The sequence below is a fragment of the Lolium perenne genome, chromosome 2, assembly GCF_019359855.2.
Source record: "Lolium perenne isolate Kyuss_39 chromosome 2, Kyuss_2.0, whole genome shotgun sequence".
In the NCBI taxonomy this organism is placed as follows: domain Eukaryota; kingdom Viridiplantae; phylum Streptophyta; class Magnoliopsida; order Poales; family Poaceae; genus Lolium; species Lolium perenne.
Window position 1 is genome coordinate 265,100,042 of NC_067245.2, and position 26,093 is coordinate 265,126,134.

Genomic DNA, 26,093 nt, shown 5'->3' on the forward strand with positions numbered 1-26,093 from the left:
CATATAGTGCAGTGCAAGAAAAATGTTGCTTTATCTCTGTTACTCTTTTTTTAGCAGGATGATGTCCAACATTACTAGTGCACAAGTAGTCCCTCCCATTGGAAGGAGGCATTTCAAGAACAGGAGGAGGGTAAGAACACTTTGCACATTGGAGATTACCTTTGGCCTTTGGAAGGCCTGAAGATTTGGAACCAGCCAATCGAGAAGCAAGGGCGCTGGGCGCAGATGATCTACACATGCAGGCCTCGTGGAGAGGACACTCCCTTTTCACATGGGGAGTGTTTGTCTTCTGCAATCTTGAGCACTTTGTCAGGGAAGCCTTTGCAAGAGAATTAATCCTTAGTTATTTTTTTATAAAGTCAGATACCCTATATAGAGAGCATGTAAAAGTAAGGCTGAATGGAGCCCACTCGTCAGTGTGTTGTCACTTTTTTTTTCATTTTGTTTCATCGTGGATCTAGTCGACTTCCTCTACCGTATTCTTGGCTCCCTTGAGTCCCTTCCTAACATCTCTTATACTATGAGCCGGTCGATTGTAGAGTTGCTACTTCTCCTAAACAAAAGCTAGATCTGAAGATCGTTGACTCCAGAACTTGAGGAATGCATAGAAGAAGGCATTTTTTATATAGAGAAAGCAAGAGCGAAACACAAGATATAATGTTCTTACGAGGATGTTGGTATTCATCGACCTGATTGTAAATATACAATCTTTTTGCAGGAGCATCAAATATACAAATTGAACTCCTTTAGCACGTACTTAGCTGAATCTAACATGCACATTATTCTACTCCCTCCGATCCAAATTAATTGACTTAACTTTATATTGATATGCATGTATCTAGAGCTAAAGCATCTGTATCTAGATATTAAGTCTTTAGCTCTAGATACATGCATATCTAGATAAAGTTAAGTCAATTAATTTGGATCGGAGGGAGTCAAAAATGATTGCAATTTGTCAGTAATACAATAAGGTATTTCGAAATCCTGGCCATATAGTTCTCTGTTGAAGCACTCCATATTCCAGTTAAACCTTTTTTTTTTTGCGGGCAAAACGGACCTTTAACAACCTGATGGATAATAATTGCATATTTTAAAAAGTACAACATATACTTGAAGAATTGTATTCATTTACATAGATAAATAAAATGAATTTGTGCAATATTGTTGACCTTAAACCAATTCCATAGAAGAACATCGTAAGCACAACATGAATCAAACTTGACTTATATTTTTCCACTGATCTCTATTGTTTTTTTTTTTGGTGTATTGAATTTCTGGTTGTAATTTATCCAACTATCTTTAGTAATACATTCTACTTCATGTCTCTTTCACTGAAAGAGAAACCCTGGAGCACATATCAGTTTTTATATTACTAAAAACATGGCAAAAAAAATGCATATTCAGGTCGAAAGACAGGAAATTTGGATGAAAAAAGCGGAAGACCCACACTGCATATTTATGACTGGGTCCAGATACATGAAGGCATATTGATCATATTTTTTAAAGTTGCCGAAATTGCATAACATTTACAACTCTATTTCAAACTATAGGAAACCACAACTCCATTTTCAAACATATACATACCTACTGTAGTACCTATCCGCATAGTTGCATGAGGAATTCAGCTAGTTCCATAGTAAAAAGGAGGGCCTAGCTAGTAAGATGGTAAATACTTTGCTGGAAAAGCATAAGATACTGCACATCTTCCGGTCACAGAGTATACAGTATGTGGACACTGATCAACGCTTAAATTTGGCAAACTATCCGTTCCAAGAATATGGAGCTCGCTCAACTACTAAGTAGTCCCCTCTTATGTCCTTCGCCACACGGATTTCATCATCCAAATAGACGGTGTCAAACCTGAAAATGAAAATGTGTCTAGTATGTTAAAATGCAGGAAAGCGAAGGAGAACTGATAAATTATAGTAAAAAATGTTGACCCAACAAAAAAAATTAACTTTTCTAGCATGCTACATAGAAGGAAGGATCAAGGCGAAGTTAATATTACATAAATATTTTCATCGTATTATCCATTAATATGTGTGTTATAGGTACCTAATAATCTGGTTAAGCAAAGACAATAGCAGCTAAATATCCACATTAAACTTGACATTAGGCTCTTCTCCAAAGTCCTAACGATATATAGACAAGGAAAGAACAAATGGCATGCAAACAGTTGATGTTATATAGAAGGAAAGAGACAATCATTATTTAAATTAAATCCACTTGTCTTTTACTTAAATATCCAGCTCTTTTACAGGAATAAGTTGAGTTCTATTTGAAAGGGGGAACTATTCCCTCTCAACCTAGCAAACTTGGATTCATGCCAAACGAGTCCCGCAATATCGCAGCTCTCCAGTTTTCAAGTTTGTTACTGTAGTTGTCAAGCGCCAATCTACTATTCTGAAGACAATACAATGCCAGGCAGATGAGCATTGTTCAGACTTCAGACAAAGCACTCCAGCATTCCAATGGAGCCATCTAATTCTGTCATAGAAATACCCTCACAATTTCTTTCAAGGAATCACAATTTCAGTCTCCTAATAGTATCCCATTGACAGTGATTAACCTGAAGCACTCAAGACGATGTGCATACATGGACACTATTTCTATGTGCTTTGTAATATATGAAATTCTAAGCTACTGTCAAGGGAACAAACATTTGATGCACTCACCATCCTTTCCCAAACGGCGGAAAAGGAACCTCCCAATTGCCCCCCTTCAGCATAGCACGTGTAAACCTACAAAAACGTCAACGCAACATTCTGTGCAGATGTCAACGAGATGATCAAATAACAAATGCAGTATGAAAAGTAAGAGGGCCAAAAGCTCCTGCCTGAAATTCACTCGCTGGGGCGGTTGGATCTCGATAGTGCCGTTCACGACGAACGCACCGGAGGGCGGGAAGGTGATGACGTTGTTGAGGCTCCCACCCGGAACGTCGATGACCTGGAGCACGTCGCCGGCGGCGGTGCGGAAGGTGGGGGCGTTGCGCACGATGAAGAGCTGCTCCTGCTCGGTCGTCCAGAGGAGGCGCCAGGTCCCGGAGAGCTTGTCGGCGTCCGAAACGGTGTCGGCGCCTGGGGCGGAGGCGGCGAGGGCGTCGATGCAGGAGACGATGTCCGCGAGGCGGGACGGGTCGGACTGGGTCTCGAGGCCGCGGCTCTGGTCGGCGATGAGGCGGAGGAGGTCGGCCTTGGCCGGCGGCGGGCGCGGAGGAAGCCGACGGCGTGGGGCGCTGGCGCGAGGCGGCGGCTGCCGCGCGGGATCGGCGAGAAGGTTTGCGCGGCTGTGTGGGTTTGGGAGAGGAGTGGCGCCATTGGCGAGGATTTGGTTTGGGTGGCGGAGAGCTCGGACTTCGGAGACGGCAGAGAGCGAGCTCGCGCTCATGTGCCGGTATGTTGGGCTGGGTTAACTACTTTTTTTTTTAAGAAGTAGTTAACTACTTATCAGCCCATGAACCAAGCCCAAGAGAAAGATCTATGGTGTGTGTGCGCGCTTGTGGGTGGGGAGAAGTCCCGAATTTTGTGTTCGTAATAAATCTTAGAGCATCCCCACTCGTTGGGGCTCCCCACGCCCAAATCCGGACGAAACAACCGCCGAATTGGACGAAAATAAGTCGTGGGGAGTACCGTATTTCCAGTCGTCCACCCGGAGTTCGGCGGATAGAGTTTAAATTCAAACAAATCGCCGTCCCGCGCTACAAGTACGGCCAGTTGATCGGCAAAAGGAGCAAAAGGATCAGCCACAGATCGGCGATCGGAGGGAAATTACACGGAGACAGGCTCGTCGGCAGTCCCGGCCGGCACGGCGGTGTCCGACGGACCAGTTTCCTCACACGTCGTGGCCGAAGCGGCTGCGGCGGCCGACGATGAAGCAGCGGCAGTGGACGTCGAAGCAGCCGCAGTCGACGAGGTAGATGGTGAGGCCGACGAGGTAGGAGCCGGCGGAGACGACGAAGGACTGGCCGGAGTGGCTCGGAGGATGTCGCTGCGGTGGCCCTGGTACCAATTCCTCGTCTCCTCGTCCATCAGTTCCATGTCGCCGCCGCCCATGAGGAACGCCAAGTCCGTGTTCCTCTTCTTCGCCGCCGCCGTCGTCTTCAGCAGGGCGATCCGGACGCCTTGGTTGGCGAGCATCTCCCGCCACCTGCCGTCGAACTTGTCGTTCCTCCCGTCGGCGTGCGACCTCAAGTCGGCCCAGCACTTGTCGATCGACGCCTGCATCCTGTCGGCGGGATTGCCCGTCTTTTTGAGCTCTTTGAGCTTCTTCTGGCCGAGTTCAGGGCACCCTTCCGCCGCGCTTGCCGCCGGAGCGTCGGGGTTGTACTGCTCGGTCTTGCTCTTCGAGAGGGTCGTGCGGACTTCCTTCCACTTCTCGCAGTTCTCGAGGCGGGCGTAGACGTTGAGGAACTTGAACTGTAGGCCGGTGTCGTCCGTGTACATGTCCAAAGCTCGGCGCAGCTGGGGAAAAAAGAGCACGGCGATACGGGTCAGCTAACGACGATGTACCTCGGTGATGCAGGGTCGACGGAGCATACCTTTTGCTCCAAGTCGTGGCCGCTGATCGGCCGTTTGTCGCACTCCTCCTGTATGCCGTGCCATTTGCTGCACGCCGTCTGCATGATCCCCCAATGGGTGGCCATTGCCTTGTCTCCCCGGTACACGTTCATGTTCGTCTTGTTGAAGTAGGGATCGACGAGTTTGCGCTCCTCGTACGCCTGCTTCACTCGAAGCCAATATGTGTCGAACGACTGATTGGCCCCGATTATGTCGTTCGTGGACACGGTCTTCCAAGCTTCGGCGAGGCACTCCTCTTCCTTCGGCGTCCATTTGATACGCGGTTCGGCAGGCGGCGAGTCCTTCTTCCTCTTCTTCTTCCCCTTCGACAGGTTGGCGGCGGCTTGTGTTGGCTCTTCTTCTTCCTCGTCTTCTTCTTCGACGGCTTGGCTTCCGTCGGCAACATCCTCCCGATGCTCGTTGCGCGCCGCCCACTCGGCGTTCGACATGCCCGGCGGCTTCGTCTTCTTCGCCCGCATCTTCCTCGCCGGCGCCTTCGGCGGCATTTTGGTGGACGAGAAGACGAGGAGGAGAGTGGTGGTGGACGAGAAGACGCCGCCGGGAACTGGAGCTGGAAGACGAGGAGATTGGGGAATTTCTACGGAAGAGAATGGGGATATGCAAGCAAATTGGAGGGAATGGGGATATGCAAGCAAATTGGAGGGAAAATCGACAGGATTTGGTTTTCCAGTCGCCGACTACGCGGGTCCACACGACGTTTCGCGCCAAAATCTTTCGTCCGGAGTCCCCGAGCGCGCCCCGGGGGGCCGGGGATGGCGTGGGCTCGCCGGATGGATGAAGGGCCAAATCCGGACGAAAACGAGGAACCGGGGGCGCGACTGGGCCGAATTTCACCGTCCGGATGGAAAAAAACGTCGCTCGGGGGCCTCGTCGGGGGCACGAGTGGAGATGCTCTTATGATCCACAACTTAGACGTAGATTTTTCACCTTAAGGGGTATCATTTTAACACCTTCAGCGGGCGACATCACTTGCAAAATTTATTGCTAGTGTGATCTGAGATTTATTTCAACCTGGCAACATACTATCATCTGTCTGTAATGTGCTTATGTGGCGTAATCAAGGTTGACGAGTTAGACGGAATCAATATCCCAACAATTTCGAGAAACCCTTGTTCCAATGAACTAATTGAGCATATGTGATTATAGATGCTCGCGGATGCTATCGGTGATGTTACAATCACTAATGAGGGCGGGAAGGTGATGAAGTGGTTGAGGCCCCCACCTGGAACGTTGATGACATGTAGCAAGTCAGAGGCAAAAGTGCAGAAGGTAGTGGCGTTACGCACAATGAAGAGCTGCTAATGTTCTTCACCCGGTTGTCCAGAGGAGCTTATGGAGAGCTTGTCGGTGTCTGATACATATGACATCTGGGGCAGAGGGGGTGTGGGTGTCGATGCAAGCGACGATGTTGACAAGGCGTGAGGGGTCAGATAGGGCATTGAGGTCGTGCCACCGGTTGGCGATGAGGCGGAGGAGGTCGGCGTTGGCCGACAGCGGGAGTGATGGGAATAGGGCACATATGGTGTGTGGCGCGAGAGCGAGGTGGTGGCTGTTGTGCTGAACCAACTAGAAGATTTTTGTGCCATGTGTAAAAAAGATAAATAAATGTCTTGTTAATAGCTGTTTTTCAGCACCAATTTTTTTTCCTTTTTTACACACGACATAAAAAATATCTTTTTGTGAAATTATTTTACAAGCACATAGAGAACGTTGAGATGTACACGTGACACTTTTTCATAATTTAAACATTTTAAAATGCGTTTAAAACGCATTTCAAAAACAGAAGTATCTACTCCTAGGTGCAGAAACGCCTCACCCCGTTTGGATGTAAGGAATTAGGCATGGAATCCTGGAATCTGGAATTCGGGATGAGTTTCCGCTGTTTGGGATGCCCTGTGAATTGGTTGGCGGAAACAAAGCGAAATTCCGAGCCACCCCGGTCTCCCGTGTAAAGAGCCCGCACTCGATTCAGAGCTCGTCCCCTCGGAAAGGCTTGGAAACTCATCGACAGCGACAGGCGCGCGTATCTGTTCGCTCCAGAAACATAGCGAAGCTCGATCTCTCCAGTCTCCCTTTCCCGTTCGCCCTTCATGGCCATGCGGCCATGCCATCCCTCCCGTCTCCTTTCTCGCTTCCCCATTCTCCCTCCATGGCCCGACGAGCATCGATCAGAGGCCCGGCGACCATGGCCTCCTCCCGTACCCCTGGACGCGCCCCTCCCTGCCCGAGCCTAGCTTTCCCCTGCAGCCAACCACCACTGCCACGTGCTCCTGCAGCCGCCGCTTAGGATCCCTCCATCGGAGTGGCCTGGCGGAGATCCCGTGAACTCCGGCCAGCCCCGACGCTCCGCTTGGATTCCCCTGCCTCAAGGGGAGCTGGCCTATTCCGGCCACAGCCGGCCGATTCCGGCCACAACCGGCCTATTCCGGCCACTGCCGGACCCTCCCACACTCCACCGCTGGCCGCCGGCTCCCTCACGAGCCAGTTCGTGACCCTTCGCTCGATTGGGTCAGGGGACTGACTAGATCTGTTCAATTTTGTCCAGTTGACCAAAAGTAACCATGTTGTTGAATAAGCTTAAATTTAGAAGGCTAAAATTTATATACTGTTTAATTTTTTTTTTTTTGAGAAATATTGTTTAAAATCAACAAAATATCAAATTCTATAGTTTGTACACCCAAACAGGATTTGGAATTGGTTACATGCTTTGATTCTAATATCAAATTCCAATCACATCCAAACAACAGAATTCGAATTGGAAGCTAATTCATTTCAATCATAGATTTGGAATTTCTAGTACAAATCAAATCCATTCTCAATTCTATAGTGAATTGGATCTAGAATTGAATTAAATCAGGAATTCCAAATCCAAGATCGAAATGAATTGGCTTCTAATTCAAATTTTGTCGTTTGGATGCGCTTGGAATTTGTTGTCGGGATCAAAGTGTGTACTCAATTCTAATTTCTGTTTGGATGTACAAACCTTGGAATTTAATGTTTTCTTGAGTTTCGACAATATAAACTTGGTGTAAATGTAGAAAAATATAGGATGTACAACTCTTGTTGAGACGTAATAAAAGTACAATACTCCTACACACCATTTTTTACATTAATTAGAATTTATAACCATATGACAAAAGCATGTACACATCAACTAGGTAGAACACATCAAAGAGGTTTCTGGTTTCTGCCTTACAGAAAAGAAGAGAATGAAAAAAGTACCCACGTTAGGGTTTCGTCCTCTCCGTCTCAGGCGGCGACTTTGAGTTGAGGCCGGTAGGGTTTCCCAAGGGGCTCTTTACCGTCTTCGTGCCATGCCTCTCGGAAGGAGAGGTGCGTCTAGTGTTCGGTACTCCAAGGTCGTCTCTGTTGGGGATAGGTTTCGGCGTTTTCTCTCTCTCAGGATGTCGGAAGCTAGGTCTGAGGCGAGCGCGACAGATGAGAAGGGGTTGGCCGGTGCAGGGGGAGGAGGTGAGAAGGAGGGGAGTGGTGTTGATGGGAGCAAGGCCACGCCGTGCCATACACAGGCCAGTGGTGATGATGCGATCGACTCCATGTTTGGAAATCTTGAGATCGGCGAAGATGAATTTGACGACTTCGTTCTAGAGGAGGATGAGAAAGAGTTGGCTGAAAGTGTTCGTTGGCTTGCGGTCGCAAGGGTTAATTGTCGGAAGAGATTCAGCCATGAAGCCCTTTTCCAACAGATGATTGCGGCTTGGAATTCTTCGCAGAAGATTAACATCAGAGCGGTTAACGACAACAGGTTTGTGATTCAATGTTTCTGTTTAGCTGATTGGGAGAAAGTAATGGAGAGAGGCCCCTGGCTGTTTCGTGATTGGGTGCTTGTTACGGCACCATATGATGGTTACTCAGATCCAAATCTTGTAGTTCTTGAACACATGCTCATCTGGATTCAAGTTCATAAATTGCCTGAAGCATACAGGAAGGAACGAGTGATTAAGCCCTTGATAGAGAGATCGGCGGGAGAGGTCATATCTTTGGAGATGATTCCATCTGGGGCTTTTAAGGGGGACTACATTCGACTACGGATTAAACATGATGTAAGACGGTCACTGACGAGATTTGTCTCTATAGTTCTTGACAAGAAGAGATCTTTATTTGCAGTTAAGTATGAAAAGCTAGGACAACTTTGTTTTGCATGCGGCTTGTTAGGCCACGAGTATAAGGAGTGTGGTGATGGGGTTTATGAAGAGAAAAGTCTGAAGTTCGGGGACTGGATTTATGCTGGCAGTCGTGGACGCGGGTATGCTTTTGCAAGTAGCAGTACAAGGGGTTCCTTTGGGGATTCTAGACGGTTTGGAGAAGGATATTCTGGAGGAAGAGGGGGCTTTACAGAAGGAAGGGGACGAGGTCGTGGTGCTTATGTTGACGGGCGCCAACACCCGGAGAGAGTGGGAGCTATGGCATCAATGGATCCTGATCTTCTGGACACTGCTAATAGTCCCAACAAAAACAAAGATGAGATCATGACAGATGCTGAGAAGGCGGCAAAGAGGAGACTTGAATTTGGTGATGAGAATGCAAATGGAAAGTTAGCGATCATAGCATCAGATATGGTGGTGGATGGAGTTTTAGTTAATCCTTTATTTGAGAAGGAGGATTCCTCTGATTCTAAAAGGCAGCGGAAGGAGGATGGGACATCAGAAACAAACCAATTTGCAGGATCGGCGGCATCCCTCGAGGGTGACCACCGGACACAATGAAAACATGTGGTTGCAACTGTCAGTGTTTAGGTAAAACCTCAGCAGTTGGAGCTCTTATGGACCTACATAGGCGTTTAAGACCAGATGTGTTTTTCCTGTCTGAGACACATCTGACGAAATCAAGGGCAGTAACTATTAAAAAGAATTTAGAATATGATCATATGTTAGAGGCTGAGAGTGATGGTAGGAGTGGGGGTTTGCTACTGCTTTGGAAGAAAGACCTTAATGTTACCTCTTCTTCGGTTCACTCAAATTATTTGGATATTAGGATTGATGAGAATACAACGAACGCTTGGATAATTACTGGCTTCTACGGAGAGCCTAGTGGAGAGCGGAAACATCTTTCGTGGGATTATCTCCGCGATTTGCATGGTATGTACGATCTACCTTGGCTGGTGATAGGTGATTTTAACGAGATTCTGTCTAATAGTGAGAAGGAAGGTGGCAATCTAAGACCACAACGATGCATGCAAAAATTCAGAGATGCTCTTACCCACTATAATTTGACCGATCTGGGGTTTTTGGGTGATGTGTTTATGCTTGCGCGTGGTTGTTGGATTGCAACGGCGACAAAGTAGCTTCCTTGTGACGGTAAAGCACTCGTCGGTTGGGAACCCCAAGAGGAAGGTATGATGAGTAAAGCAGCAAGTTTTCCCTCAGTAAGAAACCAAGGTTTATCGAACCAGTAGGAGTCAAGGAACACGTGAAGGTTGTTGGTGGCGGAGTGTAGTGGGGCGCAACACCAGGGATTCCGGCGCCAACGTGGAACCTGCACAACACAATCAAAATACTTTGCCCCAACTTAACAGTGAGGTTGTCAATCTCACCGGCTTGCTGTAAACAAATGATTAAATGTATGGTGTGGAAAATGATGTTTGTATGCAAAGAACAGTAAAGAACAATATTTGCAGTAGATTGTATTCATATGTAAAAGAATTGGACCGGGGTCCACAGTTCACTAGTGGTGTCTCTCCAATAAGAAATAGCATGTTGGGTGAACAAATTACAGTTGGGCAATTGACAAATAGAGAGGGCATAACAATGCACATACATATTGATACGTCTCCAACGTATCGATAATTTCTTATGTTCCATGCTACTTTTATGATAATACTCACATGTTTTATACATAATTTATGTTATATTTATGCATTTTCCAGCACTAACCTACGAGATGCCGAAGAGCCAGTTGTTGTTTTCTGCTGTTTTTGGTTTCAGAAATCCTAGTAAGGAAATATTCTCGGAATTGGACGAAATCAATGCCCAGGATCTTATTTTTCCACGAAGCTTCCAGAACACCGGAGGAGATACGAAGTGGGGCGACGAGGCGCCCACACAACAGGGCGGCGCGGCCAGGCCTTGGGCCACGCGGTCCTGGCGTGTGGGGCCCTCGTGGCGCCCCCTGACCTACCCTTCCGCCTACTTAAGCCTTCGCCGATAATAGTTCCAGTACCGAGAGCCACGATACGGAAAACCTTCCAGAGACGCCGCCGCCGCCAATCCCATCTCGGGGGATTCAGGAGATCACCTCCGGCACCCTGCCGGAGAGGGGAATCATCTCCCGGAGGACTCTTCACCGCCATGGTCGCCTCCGGAGTGATGTGTGAGTAGTTCACCCCTGGACTATGGGTCCATAGCAGTAGCTATATGGTTGTCTTCTCCTCTTGTGCTATCATTGTTAGATCTTGTGAGCTGCCTAACATGATCAAGATCATCTATTTGTAATGCTACATGTTGCGTTTGTTGGGATCCGATGAATATGGAATACTATGCTATGTTGATTATCAATCTTTCTATGTGTTGTTTATGATCTTGCATGCTCTCCGTTATTAGTAGAGGCTTTGGCCAAGTCATTACTTGTAACTCCAAGAGGGAGTATTTATGCTTGATAGTGGGTGATACGTCTCCAACGTATCTATAATTTCCGATGTTCCATGCTTGTTTTATGACAATACCAACATGTTTTGTTCACACTTTATATCATTTTCATGCATTTTCCGGAACTAACCTATTAACAAGATGCCACAGTGCCAGTTCCTGTTTTCTGCTGTTTTTGGTTCCAGAAAGGCTGTTCGGGCAATATTCTCGGAATTGGACGAAATCAACGCCAAACCTCCTATTTTTCCCGGAAGCGTCCAGAACACCGAAGAAGAGTCGGAGAGGGGCCAGGGGGCCACCACACCACATGGCGGCGCGGGCCAGGCCTAGGCCGCGCCGGCCTAGGGTGTGGCGCCCCCAGGTGCCCCCCTGCGCCGCCTCTTCGCCTATAAAAGCCCTTTCGACCTAAAAACGCAGCACCAATTGACGAAACTCCAGAAAGACTCCAGGGGCGCCGCCGCCATCGCGAAACTCCAATTCGGGGGACAGAACTCTCTGTTCCGGCACCCTGCCGGACGGGGAATTGCCCCCGGAGCCATCTCCACCGCCGTCTTCACCGCCATCTTCACCGCCATCGCTGCCCCCATGATGAGGAGGGAGTAATTCACCCCTGAGGCTGAGGGCTTCGCTGTAGCTATGTGGTTCATCTCTCTCCCATGTACCTCAATACAATAATCTCATGAGCTGCTTTACATGATTGAGATTCATATGAGTTTGTATCACAATTTATCTATGTGCTACTCTAGCAAAGTTATTAAAGTAGTTCTATTCCTCCTACACGTGTGTAAAGGTGACAGTGTGTGCACCGTGTTAGTACTTGGTTTATGCTATGATCATGATCTCTTGTAGATTGCGAAGTTAACTATTGCTATGATAATATTGATGTGATCTATTCCTCCTACATATGCATGAAGGTGACAGTGTGCATGCTATGTTAGTACTTGGTTTAGTCTTTTGATCTATCTTACACTAAAGGTTACTAAAATATGAGCATTATTGTGGAGCTTGTTAACTCCGGCATTGAGGGTTCGTGTAATCCTACGCAATGTGTTCATCATCCAACAAAAGTGTAGAGTATGCATTTATCTATTCTGTTATGTGATCAATGTTGAGAGTGTCCACTAGTGAAAGTGTAATCCCTAGGCCTTGTTCCTAAATACTGCTGAGTTACTACTGCTTGTTTCTTGTTTCTTGTGTTACTACTGCTGCAATACTACCACCATCAACTACACGCCAGCAAGCTATTTTCTGGCACCGTTGCTACTGCTCATACTTATTCATACCACCTGTATTTCACTATCTCTTCGCCGAACTAGTGCACCTATTTGGTGTGTTGGGGACACAAGAGACTTCTTGCTTTGTGGTTGCAGGGTTGCATGAGAGGGATATCTTTGACCTCTTCCTCCCTGAGTTCGATAAACCTTGGGTATCCACTTAAGGGAAAACTTGCTGCTGTTCTACAAACCTCTGCTCTTGGAGGCCCAACACTGTCTACAGGAAAGGAGGGGGAACGTAGACATCAAGCTATTTTCTGGCGCCGTTGCCGGGGAGGAAACGTAAAAGGTACTCACACTCCGGATCTCGGCTACTAAGCTATTTTCCGCCATTGTAAGTACTCGAAGCTATTTCCTTTAGATCCTGCAATTGCAACTTTTTGTTTCTTGTTTACACTAGTTAGGCATAATGGAAAACAACAAAAAAATTGGTGAGCTTTTTAGTCTTTTTCCTGATTTAGAATTGTTTGATGCAAAAATTAAAAAACCTATGGAACCTTATTTACATGCTAGTAGTGATGTTATTAGTATGAATGCAATTACTACTAATACTATGGATAAGTCTAAGCTTGGGGAAGCTAGTTTATATAAAAATAATCTTTTTTGCTCCTCAGCTTTGGAAGAAATATTTTGCTCTGATAATGCTTTATCTCCCATATGCGATAACTCTAATGATGCTTCTGATATTTTGAATCCACCTGCTGAAAGTATTCAGTATAAAATACCTATGAAAATTATTGAACGTGTTATGGACAACCACTATAAAGGGGATGGAACTGTCCATCCTAGAGATCATTCTTGTTTTTGCACGAATTATGCGGGTTATTCAAGTGTGCGGTATCTCTATGGATGAAGTGAAGAAGAAGCTATTCTCCGTTTACTGCCTGGTAAAGCGGCACATTGGTATAAATTGTTGGAGAATAGACATTCTCTTGGTTGGGAGGAAATTGCATCTCTCTTTTATTCTAAATTTTATCCTCCTCATGAAGTGCATATTGATAGGAATTATATTTATAACTTTTATCCTCGTGATGGAGAGAGTATTTCTCAAGCGTGGGGGAGATTGAAGTCACTAATGCTCAAATGTCCCATTCATGAGCTCCCCCGTAATGTTATTGTTAATAATTTTTATGCGAGGCTTTCAGGACAACACAAGGACTATCTGGACGCGTGTTCGGAAGGATCTTTCACAAGCAAAGAGGTTGAAGCTAGGTGGGATCTTCTTGATCGGATTGAGGACAACGCTGAAGGATGGGAGAACGACAAAGGTAAAGAGTCGTATAAATTATGATTATGAATGCATTGAAGCTTTTATGGATACCGATAAATTTCGAAATATGAGTGCTACTTATGGTCTTGACTCTCAAGTTGCTGCAAATCTTTATAAAGCCTTTGCTTCTCATTTTGAATTGCCTAAAAATAATTTTGATAAGTATCATGAACCTTTTAAAGAGGCTTGCATGAAGAATGAAATTGTTGTTAATTATTGCAATAAGCATGCTCAAACTCCTAAAAATGCTATTTCTTATAAGCATGTTAATTTTTGTGGAATGCATAGGCCTTGTGGAATTAATCAAGTCAAAGATGAATATTGCATCCATCATATTAATGAAAAAACTAGAAAGTGGTTTAGGGCTCTAGATGATCTTGGTAAAAAAGTTTGTGCCCTCTATCCTTTTATTTGTGAAGTTTGCCATGAAGTGGGTCATTTTAATTTTCAATGCTCCTCCAATGATAATTTGAACCCAATGAGTGCTACAAATTTGTATTGTGATGATGAAATTACTCCTAATCAGCATGATGAACTTACTTTATTTTTGGGGTGTGAAGAACTGTCGAGAAAAATCTCTTTGTTACATATGAGTGATCTTGATATTGATGATGTCCTGCATGGGTGTTTTTCTTATTGCATTGATAATAGCCATACAAATACTTACATACAAAATATTTTAGAAGATGACACCTTGCCAAAATATGATAGGACCGCTGTGTGTTTTCAACTAATTAATGAAAAGGAGGGATCCTCCCAAGTTTCTTCTATTGTTTCTGAAAGTAAATCAGGTTATGCGGACGAGCCACCCTTCAAGCCTCTTCCTCCTAAAGAAGGGAACGAGGAGAAGGAAGAGAAGAAGAAGAAGAAGGGAACGAAGAAGAAGAAGAAGAAGGAGAATAAAAAGAAAGAGGTAACGGCGTATCCCCGCGTGAATGAAATAACGCTAGGTAACCGTAAGTATGTTGCTCCTAATGATTATTGTGATAATGAATCTGAGTACGATGATCTTCCTATGCCCTTTACATACATTAGCAATCATGATTTGAATGAACACACTACTTTTGATATTGCAAATCTCTGGGAAACTAACTCTGAAAATGATGATAATAATTGCCATAGTGTCAGTGCTATCCATGCTTCCTCCCATAATAATATAGAAAGCTGTAAGCTTGGGGAAGAGGTGTTTGAAAATCCTTTTGCTACTGATCATTATGTGTTTGATACATCTCCTTCTAATAACAATGATGGTATGGTTATAGATAAACCGACTGTGAAAGATAACTATTCTATTTCTTATGATGACACTGTGCCTCCGATCTTTGATGATTATTATAAAGAATGCTATGATATAGGTTATAATTATCCTTATGAAACTTGTCATAGTCATGATTGGATTACCAAAAACAATTCTTTTAATATGCAACTTGTTTACCATGTTCAAATTCTTGATAATAATCTTGCTCCAATTACTAATAATGAGAATAACTCTTCTTATGCCAAAATTAATGATACTTCTATGCATATGAACCATGATAAGAATGTTTTAAGTGATGGGTATATTGTGGATTTCATCAATGATGCTACTGAAAGTTATTATGAGAGAGGGAAATATGGTTATATGCATCTTAATAATATTAAGTTTCCCCTCTTTATGTTGAGAATCTTGAAGTTACTCGTGTTTTATCCTCTTATGCTTGTCACTTTGTTCTTCATGAATTCATTTGTGTACAAGATTCCTCTTCATAGGAAGCATGTTAGACTTAAATTTTTTTTGAATTTGCCTCTTGAAGCTCTCTTTTGCTTCAAATACTATTTCCCGCGAATGGATTATTAAAACTACTGAGCCCATCTTAATGGCTATAAAGAAAGAACTTCTTGGGAGATAACCCATGTGTTATTTTGCTACAGTACTTTGTTTTATATTTGTGTCTTGGAAGTTGTTTACTACTGTAGCAACCTCTCCTTATCTTAGTTTTGTGTTTTGTTGTGCCAAGTAAAGCCGTTGATAGAAAAGTAAGTACTAGATTTGGATTACTGCGCAGTTCCAGATTTCTTTGCTGTCACGAATCTGGGTCCACCTCCCTGTAGGTAGCTCAGAAAATTAAGCCAATTTACGTGCATGATCCTCAGATATGTACGCAACTTTCATTCAATTTGAACATTTTCATTTGAGCAAGTCTGGTGCCATTTTAAAATTCGTCAATACGAACTGTTCTGTTTTGACAGATTCTGCCTTTTATTTCGCATTGCCTCTTTTGCTATGTTGGATGAATTTCTTTGATCCACTAATGTCCAGTAGCATTATGCAATGTCCAGAAGTGTTAAGAATGATTGTGTCACCTCTGAATATGTTAATTTTTATTGTGCACTAACCCTCTAATGAGTTGTTTCGAGTTTGGTGTGGAGGAAGTTTTCAAGGGTCAAGAAAGGAGGATGATATACTATGATCAAGAAGAGTGAAAGCTCTAAGCTTGGGGATGCCCCGGTGGTTCATCCCTGCATATTTCAAGAAGACTCAAGCGTCTAAGCTTGGGGATGCCCAAGGCATCCCCTTCTTCATCGACAAATTATCAGGTTCCTTCTCTTGAAACTATATTTTTATTCGGTCACATCTTATGTGCTTTACTTGGAGCGTCTGTATGCTTTTGTTTTTGTTTGTGTTTGAATAAATGCTTGTGTGAGAGAGACACGCTCCGCTGGTTCGTATGAACACATGTGTTCTTAGCTCATAATATTCATGGCGAAGGTTGAAACGCTTCGTTAAATTATTATATGGTTGGAATTGGAAAATGCTACATGTAGAAATTGGTGTGATGTCTTGAATAATGTGATACTTGGCAATTGTTGTGCTCTTGTTTAAGCTCTTGCATCATATACCTTGCACCCATTAGTGAGGAAATACATAGAGCTTGTTAAAATTTGGGTTTGCATGAGTGGTTTCTCTAGAGTCTAGATATTTTCTAGTAAGATGTTTGAACAACAAGGAAGACGATGTATAGTTTTATAATGCTTGTAATATGTCTTTTATGTGAGTTTTGCTGTACTAGTTCGTGCTTGTGTTTGCTTCAAACAACCTTGCTAGCCTAAACCTTGTATCGAGAGGGAATACTTCTCATGCATCCAAATCCTTGAGCCAAACAACACTATGCCATTTGTGTCCACCATACCTACCTACTACATGGTATTTTCCGCCATTCCAAAGTAAATTGCTTGAGTGCTACCTTTAAAATTCCATCATTCACCTTTGCAATATATAGCTCATGGGACAAATAGCTTAAAAACTATTGTGGTATTGAATATGTAATTATGCACTTTATCTCTTATTAAGTTGCTTGTTGTGCGATAACAATGTTCACTGGGACGCCATCAACTATTCATTGTTGAATTTCATGTGAGTTGCTATGCATGTCCGTCTTGTCTGAAGTAAGAGAGATCTACCACCCTATGGTTAAGCATGCATATTGTTAGAGAAGAACATTGGGCCGCTAACTAAAGCCATGATCCATGGTGGAAGTTTCAGTTTTGGACATATATCCTCAATCTCATATGAGAAAATTATTAATTGTTGTTACATGCTTATGCATAAAAGAGGAGTCCATTATCTGTTGTCTATGTTGTCCCGGTATGGATGTCTAAGTTGAGAATAATCAATAGCGAGAAATCCAATGCGAGCTTTCTCCTTAGACCTTTGTACAAAGCGGCATAGAGGTACCCCTTTGTGACACTTGGTTAAAACATGTGCATTGTGATGATCCGGTAGTCCAAGCTAATTAGGACAAGGTGCGGGCACTATTAGTATACTATGCATGAGGCTTGCAACTTGTAAGATATAATTTACATGATACATATGCTTTATTACTACCGTTGACAAAATTGTTTCATGTTTTCAAAATAAAAGCTCTAGCACAAATATAGCAATCGATGCTTTCCTCTTTGAAGGACCATTCTTTTACTTTTATTGTTGAGTCAGTTCACCTATCTTTCTCCACCTCAAGAAGCAAACATTTGTGTGAACTGTGCATTGATTCTTATATACTTGCTTATTGCATTTGTTATATTGCTTTGCATTGACAACTATCCATGAGATATACATGTTACAAGTTGAAAGCAACCGCTGAAACTTAATCTTCCATTGTGTTGCTTCAATGTCTCTACTATGAATTTATTGCTTTATGAGTAACTCTTATGCAAGACTTATTGATGCTTGTCTCGAAAGTACTATTCATGAAAAGTCTTTGCTATATGATTCACTTGTTTACTCATTGCATTTACATTGTTTCGAATCGCTGCATTCATCTCATATGCTTTACAATGGTATGATTAAGATTATGTTGGTAGCATGTCACCTCAGAAATTATCTTTTATCGTTTACCTACTCGAGGACGAGTAGGAACTAAGCTTGGGGATGCTGATACGTCTCCAACGTATCTATAATTTCCGATGTTCCATGCTTGTTTTATGACAATACCAACATGTTTTGTTCACACTTTATATCATTTTCATGCATTTTCCGGAACTAACCTATTAACAAGATGCCACGGTGCCGGTTCTGTTTTCTGCTGTTTTTGGTTCCAGAAAAGGCTGTTCGGGCAATATTCTCGAATTGGACGAAATCAACGCCAAACCTCCTATTTTTCCCGGAAGCGTCCAGAACACCGAAGAAGAGTCGGAGAGGGGCCAGGGGGCCACCACACCACATGGCGGCGCGGGCCAGGCCTAGGCCGCCGGCCTAGGGTGTGGCGCCCCCAGGTGCCCCCCTGCGCCGCCTCTTCGCCTATAAAAGCCCTTTCGACCTAAAAACGCAGCACCAATTGACGAAACTCCAGAAAGACTCCAGGGGCGCCGCCGCCATCGCGAAACTCCAATTCGGGGGACAGAACTCTCTGTTCGGCACCTGCCGGACGGGGAATTGCCCCGGAGCCATCTCCACCGCCGTCTTCACCGCCATCTTCACCGCCATCGCTGCCCCCATGATGAGGAGGGAGTAATTCACCCCCGAGGCTGAGGGCTTCGCTGTAGCTATGTGGTTCATCTCTCTCCCATGTACCTCAATACAATAATCTCATGAGCTGCTTTACATGATTGAGATTCATATGAGTTTGTATCACAATTTATCTATGTGCTACTCTAGCAAAGTTATTAAAGTAGTTCTATTCCTCCTACACGTGTGTAAAGGTGACAGTGTGTGCACCGTGTTAGTACTTGGTTTATGCTATGATCATGATCTCTTGTAGATTGCGAAGTTAACTATTGCTATGATAATATTGATGTGATCTATTCCTCCTACATATGCATGAAGGTGACAGTGTGCATGCTATGTTAGTACTTGGTTTAGTCTTTTGATCTATCTTACACTAAAGGTTACTAAAATATGAGCATTATTGTGGAGCTTGTTAACTCCGGCATTGAGGGTTCGTGTAATCCTACGCAATGTGTTCATCATCCAACAAAAGTGTAGAGTATGCATTTATCTATTCTGTTATGTGATCAATGTTGAGAGTGTCCACTAGTGAAAGTGTAATCCCTAGGCCTTGTTCCTAAATACTGCTGAGTTACTACTGCTTGTTTACTGTTTTACTGTGTTACTACTGCTGCAATACTACCACCATCAACTACACGCCAGCAAGCTATTTTGTGGCACCGTTGCTACTGCTCATACTTATTCATACCACCTGTATTTCACTATCTCTTCGCCGAACTAGTGCACCTATTTGGTGTGTTGGGGACACAAGAGACTTCTTGCTTTGTGGTTGCAGGGTTGCATGAGAGGGATATCTTTGACCTCTTCCTCCCTGAGTTCGATAAACCTTGGGTATCCACTTAAGGGAAAACTTGCTGCTGTTCTACAAACCTCTGCTCTTGGAGGCCCAACACTGTCTACAGGAAAGGAGGGGGAACGTAGACATCAGTGGGTTCATGTCTTCATTAAATCTGGGGGAGTGACAACAACCCCTAAGGTTGTGGATGTGTTGTTGTCATTAGGGATAAAACATCAATGCTATGTCTAAGGATGTATTTGTTGATTACATTACGCACCATACTTAATGCAATTGTCTGTTGTTTGCAACTTAATACTGGAGGGGGTTCGGATGATAACCTGAAGGTGGACTTTTTAGGCATAGATGCATGCTGGATAGCGGTCTATGTACTTTGTCGTAATGCCCAATTGAATTTCACACTACTCGTCATAACATGTATGTGCATGGTCATGCCCTCTTTATTTGTCAATTGCCCAACTGTAATTTGTTCACCCAACATGCTATTTATCTTATGGGAGAGACACCACTAGTGAACTGTGGACCCCGGTCCATTCTTTACATCGAATACAATCAACTGCAATACTTGTTCTACTGTTTTCTGCAAACATCATCATCCACACTATACATCTAATCCTTTGTTACAGCAAGCCGGTGAGATTGACAACCTCACTGTCACGTTGGGGCAAAGTAATTTGGTTGTGTTGTGCAGGTTCCACGTTGGCGCCGGAATCCCTGGTGTTGCACCGCACTACACTCCGTCACCAACAACCTTCAACGTGCTTCTTGGCTCCTACTAGTTCGATAAACCTTGGTTTCTTACTGAGGGAAAACTTGCCGCTGTACGCATCACACCTTCCTCTTGGGGTTCCCAATGGACGCGTGTTGTACGCGTATCAAGCTCTTTTTCTGGCGCCGTTGCCGGGGAGATCAAGACACGCTGCAAGGGGAGTCTCCACCTCCAATCTCTTTACTTTGTTTTTGTCTTGCTTTACTTTACTTTTATTTACTACTTTGTTTGCTGCACTAAAACAAAACACAAAAAAAATTAGTTGCTAGTTTTACTTTATTTACTATCTTGTTTGCCATATTAAAAACACAAAAAAATTAGTTACTTGCATTTACTTTATCTAGTTTACTTTATTTACTATTGCTAGAATGAGTAATCCTGAAGTTGAAGTTCGTTCGTTTAAGCAACAAGGGGGAGAATATTTAAAAGATGCTTGGTATAAAATTAGTGATGCTCATAATAGGTGCACTAAGAAACACTCCATTATTATCCTACTCAGGAATTTTTATGTTGGTATCTCTAGCTGGAATAGGTATGTTCTTGATACTCTTGCGGGAGGTAATTTCCTAGGCACTCCTGCTTTAGAAGCTAGTTGTATTATTGAGAGTCTAGTTGGAATACCACCTGTTAATGAAGTTAAAATTGAAATCTCTCTTGAAGATGTCATGAAAAAGTTGGAGACCATAGAGCAAAATCTTCCAAGCATTGAGACTAAATTGGGAATATTATTTAATAGCACTGATAAACTTGATAAATCTCTAGGTAGAATTAATGAGAGAATTGCCATCTTAGAAACCTGTGCTACTCATGATAATCAAACCCATAGGATTAGTGAACTTGAATAAGCTATGGGAACTTTGGGTTCAACTTTTTCTTCTCTTAAGTTTAAGGAGAAAGCTTATGTGGGTAAGGAGCAAAAGTTCATGTATGTCTCTAAGGTGCCTAAGCCAAAAAACTATTATAGGCCTAAAATTGACAAAGCTCTTAATACCACTATAGATAATGGAGCATCCAATGCTTCGTCTCTTGATAATACTTGATACACACTTTCTGCGTCTAGCTGAAAGGCGTTAAAGAAAAACGCTTATGGGAGACAACCCATGATTTTACTACAGTACTTTTGTTTTATATTTGAGTCTTGGAAGTTGTTACTACTGTAGCAACCTCTCCTTATCTTTATTTTATTGCATTGTTGTGCCAAGTAAAGTCTTTGATAGTAGAGTTGATACTAGATTTGGATTGCTGCGCAGTAACAGATTTCTTACTGTCACGAATTTGAGCCGCCCCGTCCGTAGGTAACTCTGAAAATTATGCCAATTTACGTGCGTGATCCTAAGATATGTACGCAACTTTCATTCAATTTGAGCATTTTCATCTGAGCAAGTTTAGTGCCCCAGAAAAATACGTCTTTACGTACTGTTCTGTTTTGACAGATTCTGCCTTTTATTTCGCATTGCCTATTTTGCTATGCTTGATGGATTTTTCTATTCCATTAACTTTCAGTAGCTTTGTGCAATGTACAGAAGTGTTAAGAATGATTGTGTCACCTCTGAATATGTAAATTTTTGATTATGCACTAACCCTTTAATGAGTTGTTTTGAGTTTGGTGTGGAGGAAGTTTTCAAGGATCAAGAGAGGAGGATGATACAATATGATCAAGGAGAGTGAAAGCTCTAAGCTTGGGGATGCCCCGGTGGTTCATCCCTGCATATTTCAAGAAGACTCAAGCGTCTAAGCTTGGGGATGCCCAAGGCATCCCCTTCTTCATCGACAACATTATCAGGTTCCTCTAGTGAAACTATATTTTTATTCGGCCACATCTTATGTGCTTTACTTGGAGCGTCTTTATGTTTTTGTTTTTGTTTTTGTTTTTGTTTTTGTTTGAATAAAGTTGGATCCTAGCATTCATTGTGTGGGAGAGAGACACGCTCCGCTGTTGCATATGGACAAATATGTCCTTAGGCTTTACTCATAATATTCATGGCGAAGGTTGAACTGCTTCGTTAAATTGTCATATGGTTGGAAACTGGAAATGCTACATGTGGTAATTGGTATAATATCTTGAATAATGTGATACTTGGCAATTGTTGTGCTCATGTTTAAGCTCTTGCATCATATACCTTGCACCTATTAATGAAGAAATACATAGAGCTTGCTAAAATTTGGTTTGCATAATTGGTCTCTCTAAGGTCTAGATATTTTCTGGTAAGGGTTTGAACAACAAGGAAGACGGTGTAGAGTCTTATAATGCTTACAATATGTCTTTTATGTGAGTTTTGTTGTACCGGTTCATACTTGTGTTTGCTTTAAACAACCTTGCTAGCCTAAACCTTGTATTGAGAGGGATTACTTCTCATGCATCCAAAATCCTTGAGCCAAACACTATGCCACTTGTGTCCACCATACCTACCTACTACATGGTATTTCTCCGCCATTCCAAAGTAAATTGCTTGAGTGCTACCTTTAAAATTTCCATTCTTTATCTTTGCAATATATAGCTCATGGGACAAATAGCCTAAAAACTATTGTGGTATTGAATATGTACTTATGCATCTTATCTCTTATAAGTTGCTTGTTGAGCGATAACCATGTTCCTGGGGACGCCATCAACTATTTCACCTTTGTTGAATATCATGTGAGTTGCTATGCATGTTCGTCTTGTCTGAAGTAAGGGTGATTTATCATGATCAAATGGTTTGAGTATGCATATTGTTAGAGAAGAACATTGGGCCGCTAACTAAAGCCATGATCCATGGTGGAAGTTTCAGTTTTGGACAACAAACCTCAATCTCTTAAGAGAATATTATCTGTTGTTGAATGCTTATGCATTAAAGAGGAGTCCATTATCTGTTGTCTATGTTGTCCCGGTATGGATGTCTAAGTTGAGAATAATCAAAAGCGAGAAATCCAATGCGAGCTTTCTCCTTAGACCTTTGTACAGGCGGCATAGAGGTACCCCTTTGTGAGACTTAGTTGAAGCATATGTTATGCAATGATAATCCATGTAAATCCAAGCTAATTAGGACAAGGTGCGGGCTCTATTGCTATACTATGCATGAGGCTTGCAACTTGTAGGATATAATTTACATTAGACATATGCTTTATTACTACCGTTGACAAAATTGTTTCTTGTTTTCAAAATAAAAGCTCTAGCACAAACATAGCAATCAATGCTTCCCTCTGCGAAGGGCCTTTCTTCTACTTTTATGTTGAGTCAGTTCACCCATTTCCTTCTATCTCAAGAAGCAAACACTTATGTTAACTGTGCATTGATTCCTACATACTTGCATATTGCACTTGTTATATTACTTTATGCTGACAATATCCATGAGATATACATGTTATAAGTTGAAAGCAACCGCTGAAACTTAATCTTCCTTTGTGTTGCTTCAATGCCTTTACTTTTAATTTATTGCTTTATGAGTTAACTCTTATGCAAGACTTATTGATGCTTGTCTTGAAAGTACTATTCATGAAAAGTCTTTGCTATATGATTCAATTGTTTACTCATTGCATTTACATTGCTTCGAATCGCTGCATTCATTACATGTGCTTACAATAGTATTGATCAGGATTATGATGGCATGTCACTTCAGAAATTATCTTTGTTATCGTTTACCTACTCGGGACGAGTAGGAACTAAGCTTGGGGATGCTGATACGTCTCCAACGTATCGATAATTTCTTATGTTCCATGCTACTTTTATGATGATACTCACATGTTTTATACATACTTTATGTCATATTTATGCATTTTCCGGCACTAACCTATTAACGAGATGCCGAAGAGCCAGTTGCTGTTTCTGCTGTTTTTGGTTTCAGAAATCCTAGTAAGGAAATATTCTCGGAATTGGACGAAATCAACGCCCAGGATCTTATTTTTCCACGAAGCTTCCAGAACACCGGAGGAGATACGAAGTGGGGGCCCTCGTGGCGCCCCATGACCTACCCTTCCGCCTACTTAAGCCTTCGTCGATAATAGTTCCAGTACCGAGAGCCACGATACGGAAAACCTTCCAGAGACGCCGCCGCCGCCAATCCCATCTCGGGAGATTCAGGAGATCGCCTCCGGCACCTTGCCGGAGAGGGGAATCATCTCCCGGAGGACTCTTCACCGCCATGGTCGCCTCCGGAGTGATGTGTGAGTAGTTCACCCCTGGACTATGGGTCCATAGCAGTAGCTAGATGGTTGTCTTCTCCTCTTGTGCTATCATTGTTAGATCTTGTGAGCTGCCTAACATGATCAAGATCATCTATTTGTAATGCTACATGTTGCGTTTGTTGGGATCCGATGAATATGGAATACTATGCTATGTTGATTATCAATCTATCTATGTGTTGTTTATGATCTTGCATGCTCTCCGTTATTAGTAGAGGCTCTGGCCAAGTCATTACTTGTAACTCCAAGAGGGAGTATTTATGCTCGATAGTGGGTTCATGTCTCCATTAAATCTGGGGGAGTGACAGCAACCCCTGAGGTTGTGGATGTGTTGTTGCCACTAGGGATAAAACATCAATGCTATGTCTAAGGATGTATTTGTTGATTACATTACGCACCATACTTAATGCAATTGTCTATTGTTTGCAACTTAATACTGGAGGGGGTTCAGATGATAACCTAAAGGTGGACTTTTTAGGCATAGATGCATGCTGGATAGCGGTCTATGTACTTTGTCGTAATGCCCATGAATTTCACACTACTCATCATAACATGTATGTGCATGGTCATGCCCTCTTTATTTGTCAATTGCCCAACTGTAATTTGTTCACCCAACATGCTATTTATCTTATGGGAGAGACACCACTAGTGAACTGTGGACCCCGGTCCATTCTTTACATCGAATACAATCAACTGCAATACTTGTTCTACTGTTTTCTGCAAACATCATCATCCACACTATACATCTAATCCTTTGTTACAGCAAGCCGGTGAGATTGACAACCTCACTGTCACGTTGGGGCAAAGTAATTTGGTTGTGTTGTGCAGGTTCCACGTTGGCGCCGGAATCCCTGGTGTTGCACCGCACTACACTCCGTCACCAACAACCTTCAACGTGCTTCTTTGCTCCTACTGGTTCGATAAACCTTGGTTTCTTACTGAGGGAAAACTTGTCGTTGTACGCATCACACCTTCCTCTTGGGGTTCCCAACGGACGTGTGCTGTACGCGTATCACATATCATGATGATTAAAGTGAGATTCAATCGGGCATTACGACAAAGTACATAGACCGCTATCCAGCATGCATCTATGCCTAAAAAGTCCACCTTCGGGTTAGCATCCGCACCCCTTCCAGTATTAAGTTGCAAACAACAGACAATTGCATTAAGTATGGTGCGTAATGTAATCAACACAAATATCCTTAGACAAAGCATTGATGTTTTATCCCTAGTGGCAACAGCACATCCACAACCTTAGAACTTTATGTCACTGTCCCAGATTTAATGGAGGCATGAACCCACTATCGAGCATAAATACTCCCTCTTGGAGTTACAAGTATCAACTTGGCCAGAGCCTCTACTAGCAACGGAGAGCATGCAAGATCATAAAAACACATATATGATAGATTGATAATCAACATAACATAGTATTCCATATTCATCGGATCCCAACAAACACAACATGTAGCATTACAAATAGATGATCTTGATCATGATAGGCAGCTCACAAGATCTAACATGATAGCACAAGAGGAGAAGACAACCATCTAGCTACTGCTATGGACCCATAGTCCAGAGGTGAACTACTCACACATCGATCCGGAGGCGATCATGGCGATGAAGAGTCCTCCGGGAGATGATTCCCCTCTCCGGCAGGGTG

The 26,093-nt window shown here is 43.1% G+C and overlaps 1 protein-coding gene across 1 annotated transcript; it reads right to left on the reverse strand.

Annotated features, from left to right (window-relative positions):
* Positions 1 to 1,473: 1,473 nt before the first annotated feature.
* On the reverse strand, positions 1,474 to 3,400 carry LOC127335849 (probable plastid-lipid-associated protein 11, chloroplastic). Its single transcript, XM_051362585.2, is given in 4 exon segments — positions 1,474 to 1,860; positions 2,676 to 2,741; positions 2,837 to 3,215; positions 3,218 to 3,400. Coding segments are annotated over 4 exon segments (648 nt in total). The 5' UTR covers positions 3,321 to 3,400; the 3' UTR covers positions 1,474 to 1,760.
* Positions 3,401 to 26,093: the final 22,693 nt, after the last annotated feature.